Source organism: Delphinapterus leucas, chromosome 3 (assembly GCF_059928025.1).
Source record: "Delphinapterus leucas isolate spDelLeu-1000000601 "Yukka" chromosome 3, BTC_Dleu_Yukka2, whole genome shotgun sequence".
NCBI lineage: Eukaryota > Metazoa > Chordata > Mammalia > Artiodactyla > Monodontidae > Delphinapterus > Delphinapterus leucas.
In genome coordinates, this window is record NC_143131.1 from 78,763,682 (window position 1) to 78,778,085 (window position 14,404).

The 14,404-nt window shown below is 36.5% G+C and overlaps 1 protein-coding gene across 5 annotated transcripts in view; it reads right to left on the minus strand.

Annotated features, from left to right (window-relative positions):
• ELL2 (elongation factor for RNA polymerase II 2) overlaps nucleotides 1-14,404 on the minus strand; it is a 75,619-nt gene that overhangs the window by 40,728 nt on the left and 20,487 nt on the right. Inside the window, exon 2 of one of the 5 annotated variants that reach the window (XM_089909122.1) lies at nucleotides 11,154-11,274. The exons of 3 other annotated variants lie outside the window; for them this stretch is intronic. Coding sequence is in view for 1 of the 2 variants with exons in the window: in XM_089909121.1 (XP_089765247.1) it covers nucleotides 874-876 (3 nt within the window). In the remaining variant the exon portion in view is untranslated. Of the gene's footprint in view, nucleotides 1-873; nucleotides 1,470-11,153; nucleotides 11,275-14,404 lie in introns of those variants that run through there. One more of the 5 variants, XM_089909121.1, reaches the window with a different exon arrangement.

Here is a 14,404-nt window from a genome sequence, read left to right on the forward strand (position 1 = left end):
AAATGAAAGGAAGAAAAAAAAAAATCCCAAACAGCATGCACTGTGTGGTACAAACATCAGAATGAAAAAGTTTTTTTACCTCCTTGTGCTATGTTTAGCCCACAAACCTAGGTCAAGTGGCTGCCTGGTTTGTGGAACTTAAATTTATTATATATTATACATTTTTCTTTTTTTTAAAGTATCTTCATCTTTATAAAAATACTCACAGAATACTCTGGCCTTACCAAATTCCATTGAAAATATGATCCAGCGTCTTTAAAAGCACTTTGCATTTTAAAGGACTTAGGGAAACCACACTAAATAATTCTAAACTTAGCAATTCTCCTGGTCAAGTAGGAAGCAGAATTTTGTTTAAAAAAAATGGTTTGTTTCTCAGAAACAAAGCCCAAACCTGAATTCTACAAGGAAAAAAAAAATCTTAAGTATGAATGTCAATTTCCAAATTCATTGCTAATCTTCTCTCCTTGTTCTACTGGAGTCTTGAGAAAAGCTTTCTGTAATATGCCAGGAGGAAGTGCTGGTGAAACATGGGTGGAATAGAAGTCATGTATGGCAGTCAGCAATGATTGTTTAAACCTAGGAAGGAAGACTGGTACTTGACAGATGTGAACACTCAAGATTAACATAAATTCGTAAAAGTGGCCCAGGCCTTAGAGTTTGCAAAACACATGGTTTCATTCCAACTCAATCAATGTTGCCATGAAAACTTATAAGTTCAATAACATAAATTGTATTTAAGTCTGAAGAATATTTCCATATAGATTTGGAAATAAATTCAATTCTTAATTTTCTGTTTTCAACATCAACATATTAAAAAAAATTTTTTAAGCTACAGAATGCTTTTTTCAAAGTAAATCTTATGGGGAAACCCACCATGTATTACAAATAGAGTCAGAGCCGCTCTGGTTGAGCGGACTGGGACTGGGACTGCTGAGGCAGCCACTGTGGTAACATCACAGAACCCAGGCTCTGGGGACCAAAGACACAAAACATGGCTGCATGTTAAGGAAAGAGAAAGAGCAACAAGATGTATGATAGTCAGGGGATATCATTTTATTAATTACATTTTAGTCACATCTTAAATGACAATTACAAAAGAATGTGTATAAATATGAAGTCTTATGTACCATTTCTTGATGGGAATTAGTGCCAAATATTTGAAGGATACCAAAGATAGGAAATGGTGTCCTTCTGCCTTATTCCCTTTCCTTTGTATTTTATTTTATTTTTTTAACAAAAAAATTATTTGTTTTATTTATTTATTTTTGGCTATGTTAGATCTTCGTTGAGGTGCGCGGGCTTCTCATTGCGGTGGCTTCTCTTGTTGTAGAGCACAGGCTGCAGGCGCGCAGGCTTCAGTAGTCATGGCTCATGGGCTCTAGAGAGCAGACTTGGTAGTTGTGGTGCACGGGCTTAGCTGTTCTGCAGCATGTGGGATCTTCCGGGACCAGGGATTGAACCCGTGTCACCTGCATTAGCAGGCAGATTCTTAAACACTGCGCCACCAGAGAAGTCCTCCCTTTCCTTTTTAAAATGCTTTCTTTACAACTGGATCCCTTTGTATTTCCAGTTCTAAGTTGGGTATACCTCAATGGTTTGAGAAGAAAAAAGTGAGAACTTCTCTTTTACACACAGATGACAAGGGAACAGGGCAATCAGACTACATCTAGTATTCTAGATTACAGGCTCTGGAGCAATCCTGCCCAGTTTCCAATGCTGGCTCTGGAATCTACCATCTGTTACCTTGGGCAAACAACTTAACCTCATTAATTCTCAGTTTCCTTATCAGTAAAATGTGGAAAATGATATTATTCACCCTATATGATTGTTGGAGTTTAAAGAGATAACTCATCTAAAGTGCTTGCAAATAATGATGCAAATAATGATGTATTCCTCAGCAAATAATGATGTATTTGATTTTTAAAGTAATTTTAAAATGGTAATGGACTGATAAGCGCCCTGTGGATAATCAAAAAAGCTGATAATATACTTATTCTGAATTCTTGGTATTTACAAAAGTAAGGGGCTAGAAACCTTCAAGGTCAAAACTTACGTGTTAGCTTAAATAAAAGCCAAAGAAGCTATCTGAGAAAACAAACAATCCAAAAGACTAGCAATATTTCTAATTGTTCCAAACTCAACATACACAGAGATAAGGTACAAGAATGAATCAGCCACAACAGGTGTCCATGGAAGGCTGAAAATTTACAGATGCCTGCTGCTACTCTAGAAGGGTAGCAAATACTCCTTGCTTCCCAAGTGCCCTATCCTTTAAAAATATGCTGCCTTCAGTAGCTATAGCACAACAAAGAAACAAAATAGAATTGAGAGTTCTTATGGAGCCATTCACTCTTCATAAATGCAAACAATATTTTAAAGTTTGTGGGGTTTTTTTGTGTGTTTCAAAGCTATAGATAGTCTTGAAAAATGAATAAAACCTATAGTATTCTAATTTTTATAGATCTCTTTCCAAACATCTACCCTGAAAATACGTTCCTAAGGTAGGATCCATTTCAATAGAAAATTTATTTCTTTTCAGTTTTCATACATCAAATTCACTTGCTGATTTCCTTCAAGCCTTCAAGAAGTTTAACTATTTCTGATTTTACATTGATATGCACAGTAGATCAAAAACTAAATTAGAAACTGCAATTCTCATTTCTAAGAGACTTAGCAGTTCTGATGTAAATAAGAGGGCCTGTGAAGTCTCTTAGATCAATTGATTTATTATTGTAAGAAATACAGGACAAAAATGATTCATTTTTAAGGATGGTATGCCTGGGCCATTAGCAAAGCGAGAAAACCCATCCCTTCAAACAGAGAAAGAGACATGTTGGTAAAGGAAGGGTGAAGATATTTTACATATGAACAACTAAGGTAATTACTGTATTTTAATAATTTATATCATAAAACTGTTGACTGATTATCTTCTAGATAGTTATTTGATTCTGCTAGGAGGCAGACAACATGGGTCCCTCTAGAACAATGAAATTATACAAGGTAGCAAAACATTTTATCCTCTTGGCAATAATTCATTGCATTGCCCCTTTAAAAAGATAACCATATCACTAGGTTTCATGAGACATTTGGCTCCTCATGACTCAATCGCCTTAAATATTTTTGAAAAAAGTTTATATATATATATATATATATATGTTACAGATTCTGAAATTGTTAAGTTTTAAGACTTTATCCAAAATTAATCCTGGATTCACAATTATCTTATTTTTCAAGTTCTCTAAGGAAGGAACAGAACAATATCTTCCTGAAAAAGTAAAACAAAACACCAAGCATCCCTAGTAGAAAGTTTTTCTTTACAGCCAAATACAAAACGTTTAAACAGCTGTGGAAATATGTCAGCATCATCTTACTGTTCAGTGGAAATGGAACACCTCAAGTTCCTGTCCCTCCTTCCTAATCTGTGAAAACTGACTTTAATGAATTACTAATACAATGAGATCAAGAGAAAACTAAAATGCATTCAGATTAGTATTAAGAAAGAATTTCTTAGTATTGATTAGTAGAGTATTACTATATTCATAAATACGGCTATGCCTTACATTCTCACTCTAAGATAAGATATCCCCAATATAACTTATTGAGTGATTACTAGACACTCTCAACTTTTTAAGTTCTATAAAAGACTGCCCTTTTCCTATGGCTGCTTAATTAAGTACCAACCCTCTAACACTGTGAGCCCAATTTAGCTATCTTTAATCATTCTCTATTGCATTCTGAGTTTTATTGCCTGAAGCTCCCTAGGAATCTTATCTTTTTAAATTCAACTGACTACTACTATTCATTCCCATAATCTATTCTTTCTAGACTAGACCCATTCCCAGGACACTTCATAAGACCACTGTTCCAAAATGTCAACTGTTAACTCAGAAAGGAAAGTGGCCTCTTCTCCCATGTTCTTGATAATACCAGGAACTCTGCCTTTACCTTCCTTCCGCTGGGGAGACAGATCACAGAGGGGAGAAAACTTTTTCTCCACTGATAGATGACAAAGCAACTCATTAAGTAGTTGACTAGAAAGATATTTAGCTGGTGTCTAGGTACAGATAACTTTGAGACCTGCTTTCTCTTTTTCTTGTCAACCTGTTTTGAAACCTTGAATATTCAGCCTTTCTCCTAGATTCTTGACATATTTAAACTTGGCATCTCAAAACATTTCTTTTATGTTTATAGAACAATTAGGAAATATAGATAAACAAATCTATCTCATTAGTAGGGTAATTAGTAAAGCAATGACATTCTGGTGTATAGCATTTCATTTTCTTTTGCAGATTTCTATTTGTGTTTGTGTATTTATTTTTAAAATTATTATAATGGTATATATGATATCTTATTATTAATTAGGAAGAATAAATGACAACTTCAAAAGTTTCCAACCTAAATCCACGGACAGTCTTGCCATTTACCCCTTATATATTCTCTTATACCCATCAGGAAAGTATTACAGCTCTTTAGACAGAATAACTTGACTACACTTAATATTTGGTATTTTGTAATTTTTTGTTGCTACCATAGATGAGATCATTTTTACACTGAAACTCCTAATTGCTAGTGCTTAGGGAGGCCAGTGATTTTTAAAAATTATATATATCACTTATTGGGCACTTTCTGTGTGCCACTTTGCTAACCTCTAAGCTAAGACTTTGGCCTAGGTGTTTTGACTTTAGGTTTGAGATACAGCTAAAGAAATGGTTTAACAAACAATAAGAATTTCAAAACCTGCACCCATATACATACCTTCCCACTAGCTACCATACAAGAACTTCCTTTGCTCGTATCTAAAGCCAATCTCTCCTCTGAGCAATTAGACCCCATCTCTCCAACCTACTCGAGGACATTGCTCCAGCAAGTCTTGCTCTTTCTCATATCAACTTTTGCTTTCTACAGGATGACTCCCATCAGTTTATAAATGTTCTGCTATTTCTCCCATTTTAAAAGAAACTCCTCTTCACTCCACCCTACCACTATTAAGCCAGTGGTTTTTAAACAGTTATTTCTGAACTGACCACCTTACTGAAGGAAATACTGTAAGTTTTTATAGTTTTTCACTTGGTTTATCTGCACATACTGGCAAATTTGCCCCCACTTATCTATTATCCATGGCTTTTAGTTAATTTTCTTTTTCATTACATTAATGAGCATTCTCCAAACAATATTAAACTACAGAGATGAGAGTGGCCATGTGTATTTTATTGCTAACATTAAAAAGGATATTTCTGGGCTTCCCTGGTGGCACAGTGGTTAAGAATCCACCTGCCAATGCAGGGGACACAGGTTCGATCCCTGGCCCAGGAAGATCCCACGTGCCGCAGAGCAGCTAAGCCCGTGTGCCACAACTACTGAGCCTGCACTCTAGAGCCCGCGCTCTGCAACAAGAGAAGCCACGACAATGAGAAGTCTGCACACTGCAAAAAAGAGTAGCCCCCGCTTGCCTCAACTAGAGAAAGCCCATGCGCAGCAACGAAGAACCAACACAGCCACAAATAAAAAAAAAAAAACAAACAAGCAAATAAATAAATAAATAAATAAAAGGATATTTCTGTTGTCTAATTACTAAGTATGCTAACTGGCTATTAGATTGATAAAGATAGTTTTCATCATGTTAAGAAAGAATTCTTCTTTCTATTCCCCACTTAACTAAAGTTTTAATCCAGATTTAATATTGAATTTTTACCAAATGCCATTTTGGCATCTATTGAAATATGTTCTGGTTTTTCTCATTTAATCCATGAAGATGACAGATTATAAATATACAAGTATATATATTTATATTATTATATTTAAAGTTAATGATAACGAGAACTTTATGTAACATTTATTTCTTCAAAATCAATACAGCCTGTTATGAAGCTTGATGACATAGTGAACACCTGTGAATTCACTGTCCAACTTAAGAAAACATTAGCAATAATATATCTACCCATTGCTCCTCTCCTATCCCTTCTACCTGCCTTTCTCTACCAGAGATAACAACTATTCTAATTTTTGTGATTATCATTCCTTTATTGTTTTTAATAATTTTATCACGTGTGTAATACCCACACAATATATTGTTTGACTTCGCCTGTTGTTAACTTTTATGAAAAATGGTGTCATACCATACATATGTAGTCTTTCACCCAGAGTTTTCACTGCCATATTGCACAGAGCTCTAAGTCACTGCTTTTCACTGTTGTGTACTCTTCCACTAAATCAATATGCCACTGTTTATCTCTATTAGCCTGCTATTGTTCTTAACTAGTGTCAACAAAATTTGGCAAAAAGGGCTTCAAATCTCCTAAATGTTAAGAAGTAAAAAGTATCAACACTCATAAGTATTCACAACTAAACCAGTATTCTTAGAAGTCTTTAAATAGAGCTTTATAACAGAATTCCACTATAAATACACTTTTTTCTTCTCACTACTGGACTGCCAAGTATAATTAAATACTATAAAATGTCCTTTGGAGCAGTTTCTTGAAACTCCTTTTGTTCCAAATCCCCCAATACCAATGTCTCCTGGACAGCTCCATCTCGATAGAACAAGGTATGGAGTTATTATCTGAACACCTCATGGACATCATGTCCCAAACTAAACACCCCATGAGTTCTGCCTCAGTCTGTTCTTTCATCTATTTTAGATCTTGTATAATGGCCTCACCATCCAACCAAATGCTCATCATAAATATGGCGCCATCCTCAACTCCTCTATTTCCTTTCTCCCCATACAGAAGGAATAACTAAGTTAAGGTAGCTACTGGATAAACACGTTAAAATGCAAATCTGATCACATGACTCCCTGGCTAAAATTTCTAAAATTAAAAAAAAAAAGATGGTCATCTCCTGTAGTGTTTTTTAAAGCACAGACTGTGACCCATTGGAAGGTTATGACGTTATTTTAGTGGATTGTGATCAGGATTCTTTTAAATTAAAATAGAAAATGTCAGAGTATACTGGTAAAGGATAAATACTGTGCTGTGAAACTTTTATTTTAGCTGTGTGAATGTGTACACTGATATCTGTAAAGGGTCACAATGTAAAATGTTTTTTCTTACTGTGACTTGTTACTAAATGTGTTTGAAAGAATCTACTGTAGTCAGTGGTCCCCTTCAGAAAATGATGAAAATTATGAACCTTCTCCTGAGAAGAGAATGTGTACATACCTACATATGTGCATATTCTTATCATATTCTTAATTATAGTGAACCTAGCTATTATAATGAAATCTAGGGGGAAAAATTTTAAAAGCCAGACTTCCAGACCTCATCATAGACCCCCAGGGAGACTTTAAAGATAAGAAGCACTGATCTCCAAGGTGAAATTCAAGCTCCTTAAGAAGGTGGCAACTTTTGCCACACTTGCTTACCACCTCTCTGAGACCTCCCTGACCGTCCTGCTTCCTCTTGCTAGCTGGGGAGATACTCAACAAATGTTCATACGAATGTCAGAATAAAATGCTCATTGAACATTTATTATAGGCAGGTAAATCAGTGTAGTGATGAAAACAGGCTCTGGAACTAGATGCCTAGGTTTGTGTGCTGGCTCCTTTACTCACTAATTGTGTGAGCTTTTACAAGTGGTTTAACTTCAGAGCCATAGTTAACACACTAGCAGAACAGGAATATCTGCTTCATGACATCCCTGTGAGGATTAAATGAGAATAATATATATAAAGTGCTTAGTATAGGATTCTTAGCACGTAATAAATATTCAATAAATTTTAGTTGTACTTATTGAAAAAAGTTGGAATCTATAAGCAAAATAATAGATGACTGTGCATTTCTGGTAAATACAGTACAAAGTATAAGACCAATTAGAGAGATTTGAAAATTCCTAGCCTGATAAGGGCAAATTCATTAGCCTCAAAGCATGTCTATGAGCTTTTTAAGTCTTTTAAGTCAGTAAAACGCTTTTCTTCTAAACTTGTTTTCAAAACAAATTACTTTTATAAGGTTTTTAGCCTAAAAACAAATTTGAGAACATTTTAATTTCATACTCTTGTTCCTTCCAGTTTAAATCACAAAAATAGTTATAAAAATTTACCTTCCCTATAAATTCTCCAGATTATCTAACATATGGAGCTAAAAAGCAAACCAGTCAAGGGTGGGGTCAGGAAAGAAAACTTTTGAAAAGATTCTAGTTAGATAAAATCTTATTGCAGGATATAGGAACTCTCTAAATACTTCCACTGCATTGCTGTAGTTAAGCTGCCAGCAACTGTATGACTATGTACCATTGCATAATATAAAATGCTGACAAACTATGACACAGTACTAAGATGCTGTTGATAATGAGATATATTCTAATTCCAAAGACGTTAAATGTTAAAAAGAAAACAAGCCTTGGAATCAACAACATATAGTAATTTTGTTGTGTTAAATATTGTTTGAAGTAAGATCTGCGGCTTGGACATATTCTGCTAAATTGTTTTTCCTGCTTTAAATTTTGAATTTTCTTTTTAATAGAGCTCTTATAACCTCTTTAATAAAGCTCTTATAAGGATAAGGCCTTGCACATAGTAAGAAGTCAAAAGATATTTACATACTGCTTGTGGCTCAAATTTAGGGGTGGGTTAGTTATAAGAACCATAGGTGTTATAAAGTGGTTAAAGATTATTATTTTCCAAGCTTAAATAAGTGAGTGCTGTTAAGTGACAATGTCTGTAACATAAACAACTGAATTTCACAAGTTTCAGTTTTTGGTGGGAAACAAAAAGGCAAAACCATCAGATTCAGATTTTATTGACAAACAGATGGTGTCAGGAACAAGAGCTGGAATTTCAAGGTCCTATTTACCTTTGTCCAAACACTGTCTACCGTGGTGCTTGGTACAGTGCAAATATTCACAAACGCTTGTTGAATGAAGATATTAAGCTTAACTGACCGCTAAGAAGGCAGTTAATGGTATTTGTAGCAAATTCAGATTTCAATCATAGTTCCAATGCTGCTTTCCAAAGTGACTGCAGTTTGGTGAAGGACAGAGCAGGATGATTTAGTCTTCAACTCCTTTATGATCGTGCTTTGGGACGCTTGTCCTGCTGTGGCCCACACTGGAGCCTGTGTGGTATACGCTGAGATAGCTTCCTCAGGCAACACAACCATACAGTCAAAGTCACCCTCCCACCCTCACCATTCTGCACGTCTCCTTTTTGTCACTGGTGTCTGTAGTGGTGCCTGGCCATGATTTGTGAACTTAGCTCTCTACTCTTTTTTATTTAGAAACCCCACAGGTAATTCTTATCCAGAAAGAAAAGGAGAGCAGAGGTGGGTGGCAACATAAAATAGAGAAGTTGGTCAATAGCTTCAAACTATTATTCAGTTATTGTTTGAGATAATAGGAGTTTCCAGAATGTCAGTCCATACCACTGGCCAAATATGATATTTTACATATATATATATATACACACACACACACACACACTGTATATTATACTATATACATAAAAAATTATATAACCTTTGATATATATCAAAGTTATTTCTTTCAAATTGGGTAATTTACCATTGTATTAATACCTTAATAAATTAACATGTGGTTAATGGGTTATAATTCAATGCAAATATGTTATCTACACATGTTAACCACTGTAATATTAAAAAAATTAAAACAGAACTGCCATAAAAGGATTTAATTTTAACACCTTTGTAGTATTAACTACTTTCAGAGCTGAGTGTATAAAGGTAGCTGTTAGTCAGCAACCTTTGAGCAGACTGACTAAACAACCGTTGGCAAAACCAGTGGACTAGCCAAACCAAAAACAGCAGGGGAAAGCAGAGTGCAGGCATGTCATCCAAGAAGGAATGACAGTGCTGGGGATTTATTTTTATCTCTGCTGCTGTTTCAAGCAGATAGTTATCTTTGCTTCCTGAGTATCAAGTAGATTAGAGAAGGGTAGTCTGTGGGAAGTATTTTCAGGTGGGTTGAAATTGGCTACTAATTTCAAATACTGTATAATTTAGTTTTTCAAACCCAATCTTCTCTCCAGCCCCCCATAAGGAAAATAAATAATTAACAAAATATTTCTGAATGCTTTGCTAAGTTTGGAAGTTAAGAAAAAAAAAAAAAGAAAATCCAACTCTGTTCTTTAGAGTTAATGGCTCTACTGCAAAAATTTTAACACTATTCAAGCCTTTAAAGTTAGCAGTTAAATGCTGATTTCATCTTCAGAAGGTCAGTGTGCCTTTTTGGAAGGCGTACATTTAAAAGCTGCTTGACTGGCTGTTCCTTGCTCATTCTTAGAAAAATGTGTGTTACTCAGTATTTCACAGGAGACATAACATGGTACTTATAGACAATATTTTCTGTCCTCATCTTAAGGTTAATTTCTAAATTACATATGCAAAGCAAACTTCTATTTTTTAAAGCCTCTGAGATTGCTGAGTCTGAAGTGAGCAATTAAATTAGAGAGAATTGTGGAACAACATTCTCATAACAAATACTGAGTTAATACTGAGGTCTGGAATCCTATTTACTGTGACAAAGTTAACATTATTTCTCACTGCCCTGGGACAATCATTCCCTGCACATGAGTCGCTGATGCCACAGGCAAGTCCACTCTGCAAGGCTGACACAGGCCAACAGATGTGGCCATTATTTGCTGTTGAAAACGTTGCCATTTCAGATTTTATCTGAATTATAAACATATCACAGATCTACCTTTTTGTGTATGAGTGTGTCCATAGATTTTAATAGACCTTCTGGAATTTTACATACCTATTTCCAGGATATAATATTTTGCATCTACCGAAACCTTTGTTTAAAACCCTGATTCATACCAATCAGAAATACATAAGCCTTGTTCCTGAGAGTCTCCTGTATCTATAGAAGTTCTGAAAGGAGGGTTCTGGATAAGCCCTACATTATTAATTCTTTCCTGAGTATTAGTCTATATATGTTTGTCAGATTCTGAGTTCCCTGAGGGCACAGCCCATGTCTTACCCATCCCTGTATCTCTGCACACAAAGCACTCAGCAAAGTACTTGGCACCAGTAAGGGCTAAAAGAATGTTTGTGCAATAAATAAGAAACAAACAGAACAATAAACCTATTAGCACACTCACTGATTAGGCACCTGTTTATAGTTTATTGAGTAATTATGTTAGTAGATAACTGCATCACTAACAACTGCCATTACTTGAAAATACTGAGTTAACTTACTTCCAATACTTCTCCTTTTACAGCTGTGTGGTATAGTGGGGAGAATTTTCCCTGGCAGAGTGAAGACCTAGACAGTAGTTACAGCTGTGTCTGCATCAGCTGTGTGTCTTTAGATAAGAAACTTTCAACAAACATAAAAATAAAGAGTAATTAGTTGTTTTTTTTTTTTTTTTTTTTTTTTTTTGCGGTACGCGGGCCTCTCACTGTTGTGGCCTCTCCTGTTGTGGAGCACAGCCTCCGGACGCGCAGGCTCAGCGGCCATGGCTCACGGGCCCAGCCGCTCCGCGGCATGTGGGATCTTCCCGAACCAGGGCACGAACCCGTGTCCCCTGCATCGGCAGGCGGACTCTCAACCACTGCGCCACCAGGGAAGCCCAAGAGTAATTAGTTTTTAAAACTTTACTGAAACACACATTTTTGGAAAATTTTCACCTGCCACATTTTCAGTATCCAGTGAAAATATGAGACAGAACTACCGTGATTTGGATAAAGCTTGCTCAGCAATAAAGATGCAGCTTTTGTAAACCATGTGCATTATACCATTACACCCCTCTGAATGTTATAACTTGAACACCTCAATACTGTAGCCATGTGAATCTTACCAGCTACCTTTTCTATTCAATTAGAATGGTCTATAAAAATGTACAATCCTAGTACACCTTTAGTTATGAGTATCCTAGGTATGGATTAGAACTGCAAGGATAATTGGTTGAGCCATACTCTTAAAAATCAACAAGGTATTTTTGGCTGATTTATTCAGCTCCTGATATTCATCAGTTTTGAAAACACAATTAACTGTTCCTATAGATATTTCCTCATCTTTTCAGAATCCATAAAATGCCTTCAACGACCATTCAGTTTCCTGACTATGCTTTTCCACTAAGGGAAAAGGGTGAGATGAAGTGTGAAAGACAAATTTTCATTTTTTATGCTATAGAAGCTGCTGCCCAACTGTGATGATAAAAATCCAGGTAATCAATGATTCTCAGAATTTTCACTCTTTAAGAGCATATTGCTATACTTTGTTTAATGGTCCAGTCTGCATTTTTTTTTAGAAGAAAACTTCAATTTAAGAGAACGTGTTCAGGGTTTCCCTGGTAGTGCAGTGGTTAAGAATCCGCCTGCCAATGCAGGGGACGAGGGTTCGAGCCCTGGTCCGGGAAGATCCTACATGCTACGGAGCAACTAAGCCTATGCGCCACAACTACTGAGCCTGCACTCTAGAGCCCGCGTGCCACAACTACTGAGCCCGCGTGCCACAACTACTGAAGCCCGCGCACCCAGAGCCCATGCTCTACAACAAGAGAAGCCACCACAATGAGAAGCCCGCACACCGCAACAAAGAGTAGGCCCCGCTCGCCGCAACTAGAGAAAGCCCGCGCACAGCAACAAAGACCCAACACAGCCAAAAATAATAAATAAATAAAATAAATGAATTTATAAAAAAAAAGAAAAAGAGAACGTGTTCAGGCACAAAAGTAAATATGCTTAAAAGTTAACCAGCCAAGACCCAAATTCTGACCTTCTAAAGACATTATAGAGGGGGAAAAAATCCTATAATTAGTAACAAGGAACAGCATAAACATACAGTGCTTAGCATCAGGGAAAGAGGAAATAATCTTAACACTAAATGTTCACTTTTGAAATGATATTTTAACAATATTTCAGTTGTATTTCAAATATGTCTATATAGGACACTATCATGATAGGTAATGTATATTTTCAATCACATTTGATGTAAAGCCTGTAAATTTGTTAGACTTGCCACATTCTTTCTAGAGAAACTTTCAAAGTATCTGAAACACTATATTAAAAGACAACTAAAATTTCTCATTGAGAAAAACTCTTTTGTGGGAAATCTAAATTAAAACCTTCCAATTTAAAGTCCTAAACATTTTCCACGTAGGAAAACTCTGTAAGTATACTTCTTCAGATAGTTTTTAAAGCAATCAGCACCAGCAATAAATTATCGTGGCTCTCAAGAAAAACAGAGGAACACTGTACAGAAGACCCTCACATTTGTGGCTCTGTGTATTCCCTGTGGGCTGTGCCAACCCACTCTCTCCCCAGTAATGACTCTTTGTTTTTACTAAGTCCCAAAGGGCTGGTGAGAGCGCTGCAAAGAGAAGGGGGGGAGGGGGGGATGGAATGCAGCTGCAGGCTCTGAAACAATGCTGAGTCCATATATTTTGTTCCCAGTTAGAATAATAAAAAGGGGACTGTGGTGGGGGGTGAGGGGATGGAGAAGGCAGAATGCAGAATAAGCAAGGTAGGGCCAAGTATCCTATAGCTCTCATCCTGCAGCACTCCCTCCTCTCTCTACATTCATACTCTCCCAACTCCAATAACCATTCATTTGGTTAAAAAGCTTATCTGTTAAAATTCAAACACCCATTAAGATTTACACCTATCAGTCATTTATATCTAAATTACTTTTATCAGTGAACTATATTCAAACAAAGAATAGAGTAGGAAGAGAGAATGGAGCTTGCAAAGATAAACTGGGGAAGCTTGGACACAGAGATAGGAAAGTTTGGGGGAGGTACGTAGGAGATTTTAGAAAGGGAGGTCCAAGGTTTCAAACAGAAACTGCCTGCTTTGTAAAGGTACCTAGGGCCTGGGGGGTAACTGGTATGCTACAGAAAATCATATTCCTTCTAAGACTGCTAAAAGCTACATGTTTCTGCATCAAGAGCTTGGAAGCCTGCACATATTGGTTCCTCATTATTCAGTCTAACCTAGTGCCTCCTAAGAAAATGTCCTTCACTTGCATTTCCCTGGCCTCCACGTCCCAACTGGGAGAATGAAAGAATTAAGGGAAGAGGGAAGAAGCAGACACCAAACAAGGTGTCAGCTGCTAGTGAGGGAAAAGCAGCTCAAACCCCACTCTTCTCCCCTGGGTACTGCCCTCTCTTCCCAGATAACCCTTTACTGAAATGGGTAGCCCTGCTGAGCTCAAGAAGTCAGGCCTGCCTCTCCAACATCCCTTCAGATATTGTTGATGCCATTAAAATTTGTAAGAAAATTCAAGAAGCCTCACGTAAACAACTGACACTAATACCTCAAAAATAGTATCAGCATGCGCTAGAGACTATCTAAAAAGCTATGAAACAAAATTCAGAAGAATGCTTGTTCCATTTAGGATCCCATTCATGAACACTCAGTTACTGGGGAGAGAAAAAAAAGGACTTCATTGTAAAGCTATCATGTAGAAGCAAACCTCTGACATCCACACACAAACATCTCCTTCA